Consider the following 9188-nt stretch of genomic DNA (forward strand, 5'->3'; position numbering starts at 1 on the left):
TTTCCACGTTTACCTCTATCCACATCCATTGTCCACGTCCCTATAGGGATTGACAATATTATGTCATTCGTGAATTTACCCCGCCTATATCTTAGGAGTCACAGATTCTTGTTCATAATTTGTTGTGAATCCCTAAAATTGCTACTAATCAAACTAATTAAAAATCATATTAATTCTTCCCTTACCTACATAATTGTAAATTAATTAAATTACAAAATAAATCTAACTAATTCTTTATCTAACTCAACCATTTCAAGTTCCTCAAGACATGGAGGATCAAAGAAGAATCAGTAGAGATAGAGTCTCCAATTCTGTGATCGAAATTCATTGCTAAGCATTCAGATTATAAGAAGAATTCAATTCAACAATAGATGAATGGAAGAATTTCTTCTTCTCCTTGATGGTTTTTTGCCACAAAATATGTCATCAAAACTATTTGTTGTCACGTTCGTTCGAAAAAGAGCTTTGCCATAGCCTGATGCTTTGGCTGCGCAAATTGCACCATTTGATCTCCATTTTAAAGTAAAATAGATACTCGTTCTAGACGCACCAGCAAACGCATTTTTCGGGGAATGGAAGAAGGAAAATATTTGTATGGAGAAAGAGAAATGGAGATAGTTCCATATACAAAGTCTGAATGACATATGTTGTATATGCCCTAGAGCCTTAAAACTTTTGTATAGTTGTGGATATAGACCACGTAGATAGTTCCATACACAGAGGAAATGAAAGTGTGATTATCAGTAAAGACATGCAAACATGCGATTATAAACTGGACAAAGACTCTGTAAGAAGGATTACATACTCGTGTTTGACACACCAGCAGACGTGTTCGACAGAAGACGTGGTATGATTATTTAGTCTCCCAATATACTTAATCCCCCTATATTTCAAAAACCTCAAACTTCATCCTTAGGTTTTCTACTTTTTAAATTTTTTTTTTCCGAATTTAGGATTTTAAAGTATAAAATCAAAATGATCGTCAAATTGTTTTTTAAATATTATGTGTAAATCGGTAATCTTTTAAAACTATTATCCACGTTTTTACCATGTATAGTTGTAAATATAGAGCCCATAGATAGTTCCATATACAGAGGTAACATAAGCGTGATTGTCACAAGACATGCAGACGCAAGATTGCAAACTCGACCAAGACATTGCAACGGAGAGTATATACCAGTGTTAGACGCACCAACAGACATTTTCGACGTAAGACATGATATAATTATTTAGTCTCCCAATATACTTACTCTCTCTATATTTCAAAAACCCTCAAACTTCATCCAAATTAAATCTTCGTTAAGTTTACGGATCATTTTTTAGGTTCTGTATTTATTATTTTTTAAATATTGATTCTGTATATTCAATAAAAAATATTAATTCAGCTATATATGTCCCAAACAAATGTATTTTAAAGTGTGAAAGTATTTTAAAGTGTGAAAGTAAGAGGATAAAACCAAAATGCATTATAAAATTTCTTGTTTCAAGCTTTTGGTTTCCAATTTTTTAGAAACATAAGCGTTTTGTAACTGTTTTTGTCGTTTGTCATTTCTCACTTTTAAGAAACATTTTCAAAATTCTGAAGAAATTTTGATAACAACAAAATCAAGTTTTTTATTTATGTTCTTGGTTTTACTTTTTTTCATAAATAAAAACATTATTATATCATTTTTTATTTTTAAAATGCATTATAAAATTTAAAAAATAAATAACACAAAAAATTTGAAGGTTTAATTTGAAAAATAAAGTTTCATGTTACACTTTTATTTTTAATATAAAATTTAAGAGAACAATAAACAAAAAAAAATATTACCAAACATTATTTTTGTTTATTTTTCAGTAAATAAGAAATAACAAGAAACAATTACTAGTAGTAGTAGTCTCTTTTAATTGAAAAAGAAGAAATAAGAAAGAGTAATGTTATCAGAGGTGCGGGATTCGAACTCATGACCTCTTGATCATGCTAATTATCGTTAAGTTAAGTATGTTTTTTTTTTTGAAGAAAGAAACATTTAATTAAGCCACTAGGGCAACGGTTGAAAGGGAATCCCCTTTTACAAGATCCATTAACCAAGAGGGGAAGGGAAACTGCCATAAACACGTGGATGAGGCCGAAATTGCCCATTTGGCTAAGGAACGCGCACAAAAATTACACGAACGGGGAGAGTGCATGAAGGAAATTGATTTGAACGCTAGGGCTAACGATCGAATTTCCATAATCCAATTAATTCTTCTCCCATCGAAAACAGATCTCCTTGAACGAGGCGAATGGCTTCTTGGCAATCAGATTCTACAACCAGGCGAGTGTAACTCCGTGAGGCAGCGAGCTTTAGAGCTTCCAAAATTCCTCTGATTTCGGCAAAAAGAGGGTTCAATGGCATTGGCAGAAACATTGATTTCGCTACCAACAAAACCCCAAAATGGTCTCTGATAATAAGACCTAGCCCTGTTGATGTAGAACGGCAGGCTGCATCAGAGTTCACCTTCATAGCTGAGTCGCGAGGAGGAAGCCAACGACAGGATGGGGGAGGGACCGAGCTCTGCTGCGGTGAGATTCTCTTGTTTTCTTGAGCCTGTGAGTAATTCTGAAAATAGGAACTAATCCAATTGCACCTTAAAGCAGGGGTGGAGACAGAAGAACCATGGGCCAAAGAATTCCGATCACACCAAATTGCCCAATAGGTAAAAGCAGCAAGATCTCTCTGCTGTGGATTTAGTTTATCATAAAGAAGCAGCCAAATGTCCATAAAACTGAGATTTCCATTTATTGGAGAAGTGAAGAGAGATGGGAACATCAGATTCCAGATTTTCTTAGCCCTTTTGCAGAGGACGATAGCGTGAGAAGTACCTTCCATCTTAGCACAAAATATACAATCAGGTACCACAACAATTCCACGATTTCTAAGATTTTGGGTTGTTGGGATGTGATTATGACCTGCCTTCCATAGGAATAGCTTAATTTTAGAAGGAACCTTTAGCTCCCAAAAAGTCTTCCAATTATATCCCCTAGAGCCTGCACTTGTAGATACACCATTGCACTTCTGATGTATATAGAGTTTATAACACTTTTAACATTGTAGTGTCCTCTCTTGTCAAAATGCCAAATCCAAGAGTCAACAGAATTGTATGGACTAACGGGCATCGATAGAATGAGATCTCTGTCTTCCTCACAGAAAATGTAAGAGATTAGATGAACGTCCCATTGTCCATTAGGATTGATAAGGTCTGCCACTTTAACATCATAAGGACCAAAAGGTGCTGTGATAGGACGAAAGGAATAGGGTCGCGGAATCCAGGGATCTGAGAAGATATTAATGGTCGAACCATTGCCAACTCTAGAACGCAACCCCTTGATTAGAAGGTCCCGCCCCCAAATGAAACCTTTCCAGAAATATGATTGATTTCGGAGGTGAGTCGCTTGGAGCACTAACGAGTCATGGAAATATTTTGCTTTTAGGACTCTGGAAACTAGGATATTTGGATTCTGTAGAACACGCCAAACCTGTTTGGCCACCAAAGCCTGATTAAAGCCTTCCAAATCTCTGAAGTTTAGGCCCCCTAACTCTTTAGGAAGGCACATTCTCTCCCAACTCATCCAGTGGAGCTTCTTTGTATCGTTCGAAGATCCCCACCAAAAACGAGCAAACATTTGAGAAACCTCTTCGCAGAAACCTTTTGGTAGTCTAAAAACGCTCATAGCATAAGCTGGAATTGCCTGACCAACACTTTTTATTAGAACCTCCTTTCCACCCACTGAGAAGAAGCTGCGTTTCCAACCTTGCATAACTTTCTAGATCTTATCTTTTAGAAAATTCCAATCCAAACCTTTCCTTCGAGAGAAATGAGAAGGGAGGCCAAGATATGGACCAAAATCATCTACTAAGCTTACTTGGAGGATGTGTTGAAGATAAGTCTGTCTCTCTGGAAGAACGTCAGGGGAAAACATAAGAGCAGATTTTGAAAAATTTATGCACTGACCTGAAACTCTTCCATAGCACTCCAAGATATGCTTGATGACTAGGCACTCTGCTTCTGTTGATTTAAAAAATATGAGGCTATCATCTGCGAACAGAAGGTGTGAAATGCTTGGACTATGGGCACCAAATTGAACACCTGTTAATCTTCCCAATCTGTTACTATTATGAATTAAGGCAGAAAGACCCTCACCATAGAGAAGGAAAAGATATGGGGAGAGTGGGTCCCCTTGTCTTACTCCTCTGTAGGAATTGAAAGATCCACACGGAGAGCCATTAATAAGAATAGAAAAAGAAACTGTAGTGATACAATTCATAATAGAATAAATCCATCTGCCATCAAAACCCATTTTCCTCATAATTCTTCCCAAATAGGCCCATTCCACTCGGTCAAAAGCCTTACTAAAGTCAAGCTTGAGGGCAGCCATACCAGTCAAACCTGAGCTACCATTCTTGACAGTATGGAGGCATTCATGGCCAATGATAACGTTGTCTGTAATTGCCCTATTTGGCACAAAAGCTGACTGGGCTTCCGAAATAACCAAACCAATTACCTGCTTTAGGCGGTTGGCGATTGATTTAGAGATAATTTTATAGGACACATTACAGGCTTATTGGCCGGAAATCGGAAACTAACCTTGGTTGTTTCACCTTCGGAATAAGAACAATGTGGGTGCTGTTCCAATTTTTGATCTCCAGATTGTTATTAAGAATGTTGAGGCAGACTTCAGTGGTCTTTGGACCTACGGTGTTCCAGTAGGTTTGATAAAATAGGGGTGGGAAACCGTCAGGGTCTGGAGATTTTGTAGGAAACATCTGTTTGACAGCACTTTGAATCTCCTCTTGTGAGAAAAAAATCCTTGATATTGGTTGTTGGTCAGATACAGGGGGTTCGTTCTCTTTCACTGACTGTATTCAGGCCTCCTCTCTAGTTCTTCAAAATTGGGGTCGCTCCAACACCCGTACTTTGTTTAGGCAAATAAAAGCTCAGAAGGCAGCTCTCAGCCCTTGCAGCAGCCTATAATCAGCATCTCCCTTTGGATTTCTCGTTAATCCATTCTCTTCAGGATGATCTAGCGGGACTAATTGAAATGGAGGAAATCTAATGGAAACAACGTTCCAGGGAGAATTGACTTGAGTGGGGCGATGGAAACACTAAGTGGTTCCATAAGAAAGCCTCCATGCGCTAAGTTAGGTATGTTGCAGTGTATAAGATACTCGAATAATTATATTATACATAATTATGTTATATGGCTATTTATTCAATTGAATGAGCTTAAATTAAACAAACGAATACATTAGAGCTACTTCATTGGGTGCAAGACATTTGGGGGAATACTGATTATTATTTATTCCTGTTAGGTTTAGTCACAGCTCAAGAGAATATTAATTATAAATAAATATATTACTTATAAAACGCTCATATATTAAATAAGAAATACAGTTTCTCCATTTAGAGATTCTTCTCCTCTAATTTCTCTCTCTCTCTCCTTTCTTTTCTTTTCTTTTTTCTTTTTTAATTTTATAATATGCTTGATTGAATAAGGTCAAAATTGGTGGGGTTTTTCATTAAAAAAACTTAAAAAGCTATTAAAGATTTCATGGATTCTGATCAATTTTCCATGTCCTTATATTAAAAATTCAAGAAAAGATATTGGCTTTTGGCATAAACCTATACTTCACTTTATCAAAATAATAATAATAATAATAATAATAATAATAATAATAATAATAATAATAAATAATAAATAATAATAAAATATAATTAACCTATACTTAAAGAGATATATTTGATAGCAATAATGGTAGCATAATTAAAGATATGAATTCATGTATACTTAAATCAAAGTTACATCTATTGAATTATTTCTCCTAACATAGATCCTATTTTCTTAATCATATCCCTCTCCTTTACACGTTAAGCTAAGCTATATATCACCAAATACAAATAATAATAATCAATTACATATATACTTTAATTATTGAGACTTTGTTAGTTGGAAATACTTTTTCCATAAATTCAAAAAGAAAACGATAGAGAAGAAAAATCTATAAATCAACATAAAATTGTATAGAAGAAAATTATATACATATTTAGAGTTAATGCATAACGAATTACGTTTTAGGATAATATGATTTCATAAATTTTGACTAAGTTGTATAATGCAGTAAACATATATTAAGGTTAAATAGTCCAAATGAATAGTTTGGATGACTTGGGACCTCAAGAAATATCTTTAAGGTCTTGGGTTCAAGTCACATGGAAAGCAACTCCCGAAGCAATGACCCGGCTAAATATATGCTTTAGATACTAAATTTATTTTCTTATATTTTAATATTTTTTAATTAAGTCCCCGAAGAAGTATTAAAATTAGCTTATGGTAAACTTACATGACATAATACTTAGTGAATTGGTTGAAATCTAGAAGAGATAAAAAGGTCATCAAGAAAAAAAGAAACTCGAAATTACTATTAATTTCATAGAAATTTGGAGCACTAAATTTAAAACGCTCCATTCTTAGATGACTTTTTTCCTTCTGTAGACTTTCCTAAATTCACTTAATATTATATCATTTAAGTTTTACTATCATCAAATTCTTAATATTTTGAGACTAAATTGAAAAATATTAAAATATAAGAAACTAAATTGAACTTTTTAAACAAGGGACTAAATTGAAAAATCAAATCTACTAAGACATATATTTATCCCATATATTAATAAAAAAATACTAAATATAAGCATAATTGTTAATTCTCCAAAGTCAACAATTAAATAGATAACAACTTTTAAGTATCTAGACTAATTTATAAGTAAGGAAATTATTCTTATGTTTTTTTAAATACAGTTATAAGAATATAAAAACTTGCATGCATGAAAACATCACAAGTAGTGGAAGGTCATGAAGTGAAGAAGAAGCATTTAGGAGACAATTGACAAACATTCTACCCAAAAGCTAACTTAATTAATTAATAATTACTCTTCCTTTTTATTTATGCCAAGTGGTATCTTTCAATCTTTTTATTTTCCTTCATAGTTTCCAATACTTTTATTTACCAGCAGCAAAAGAATTTTCTCTACTTGTGTTTGAATATAATATATAATATTCCTTTTGCCTAAAGAAAGGTAAAAATATATTTTTTTTCTTTTTCTCGAGGGAAGAATATTTGTGTTTAGTAATGTTTAGAGGGCAAAAACTGAATGACATGTGGACGAATCATGGTAGTTCAAATTGATTGTTTAGAATTATTCTACTCAAACATAAGGTCCAACCTATCAACACGGGTCGACCTAGGAAATCTAAAAGACATGACAAGTTTTCTTAAGTATGCTGCCTGAGCTAGAAGGATTTTTATCTATGATTCGACCATCTGTAACTCTCTAACTGTCTATCGAAATGACTATAACAGACATTTCTCCTTCACTCTGCCTATAAAAAGACACTCACTTCTATGACTTAAGGACACAACTATGCTCGAACAACTAATTGAACTCGTATTCTCACTGACTTGAGCTTTGGAATGTTTGTTTCTTCTGTGCATGTCTTTCCTCATGTAGCTTCCTCCTTGACAGCTCAATTGAGTTTATAGGAAGCCGATCTTCACACCTCAGTAGAATACAACATCAACAGGTAACGTTTATGTTTCTCTTTTTTTTTTTTTTTTTGCTTTTGATAAATTAAAACAAAACTATACAGGGTAATTGCTTTGAAAAGAGAAAAAAAAAGAAACAAAATTATACTTGGTAACAATTTATTGATTTGACTTTTTTATATTATATTTAATTTTTAATATTTATTATACATTTATAAATAAAAAAATAAAAATAAAAATATTTTATTTATATTTAAAAAAAACAAAAATAAAAAAAAAAAGAAAACAAGAAACTTGATCCGTTGTTTATACGTAGTTTTAGAAACGTTTTTTAAAAGTGAAAAAAATGAAAAACAGGAACACATTTACCCCCAAACGTTTGTGATTCTAAAATGTTAAAAACTAAAAACAAAAAATAAAAAATAAAAAATAAAAGTAGCCTATAAAATCACTTTTGTGGGTACCACTAATATCTTTTGTCCCGTAGGTACTCTTAGACCACATAAATTTCCTTTAGCAACATTTCGTATTAATTTTATTATATTTTTTTGGGTTGCTACGACTAATTTATTAATTTCATACGTCAAAACAAGTATAGTTTAGTGGTAATTAACATATATCTTTAAATAAAATGCTGTGAATTCGATTTCTTACCTCTACTTGTTGTACTAAAGAAAAAAAATTATTAGTTTCATATCATGTCCGTTTTTAGCTAAATGATTTATTAAATCCTAACCTCATAACCATTTTTTCTTCTTTATGAAGCAACCTAACTTCATAATTAAATAAAGATGAACAAATAAAATTCAAAATTGGAAAGAAAGAACTATCTAAATTAAACAAAGGTCTAGAAGAGGAAAAAATTTGTGATATCTAAATAAAGATGAATCTCTTGACATGAGATCTTTTTGGTGAAATGAAAAGTAAAATGATTCGAGTTTAAAGTTAAGTCGACAATGAAAAAAAGGAAAAAGGGAAAAAACATTGAATCCTCCTCATGTCTTGCAATTTTCATCAGCATAGGAAGAAACATTTAACCCAAAGGTTAGAAAAAAAAAGGAAAAAAGTAAAAAAGACATTGAAAAGATCATAGAGAGAAAAAGCCTCCCGTAAAGAAAAAACATGGAGGGCTAAGAAAGAAGAGACCATCTTGTAGACACAACAGAAAGCCTCCCCATTAAAAGGGGCCACCCAAAGGATGGAGGGGAAGAATGGGGAGCTTCCACCAAGTCACAAATGTTGATTCTGATCGAAACTATACCCTCGTAGAAAATTGGAAGAATGGGGAGCTCCCACGAAGTCACAAATGTTGATTCTAATCGAAACTATATCCTCGTAGAAAATTAATTTTAGGTAGATCATCATCATGGAGTTTAAATTCATTTTTTTTTAATTTTTTTATTCTTGAATCATTTAAATTACTCTAAAAAAATATAATAAAACTTAATGCTAAAACTCAATTTCATTCTTCAAAGTTTTAAATTTATATTATTTTTATTAACAAACCTTCAAAATATTAATTTTAGTCTTTCAACTTTTTAAAAAAATCTCGATTTTCATAGTTTGTTCATTTATCAATAAAAGATTGAACTAGGCACGTGTTGAGAAAGTTTTAAATATAAC

At 32.6% G+C, this 9188-nt stretch overlaps 1 protein-coding gene across 1 annotated transcript; it reads right to left on the reverse strand.

Annotated features, from left to right (window-relative positions):
• Positions 1 to 2198: 2198 nt before the first annotated feature.
• LOC111004786 (uncharacterized) lies at positions 2199 to 2855 on the reverse strand. Its single transcript, XM_022275969.2, has one exon. It carries the CDS (start codon positions 2853 to 2855, stop codon positions 2199 to 2201), a length of 657 nt encoding a protein of 218 aa, XP_022131661.2.
• Between the last annotated feature and the right edge of the window lie 6333 nt (positions 2856 to 9188).

The sequence above is a fragment of the Momordica charantia genome, assembly GCF_013281855.1.
Source record: "Momordica charantia cultivar OHB3-1 chromosome 8 unlocalized genomic scaffold, Mcharantia_2.0 BLBB01000008.1, whole genome shotgun sequence".
Lineage (NCBI taxonomy): Eukaryota > Viridiplantae > Streptophyta > Magnoliopsida > Cucurbitales > Cucurbitaceae > Momordica > Momordica charantia.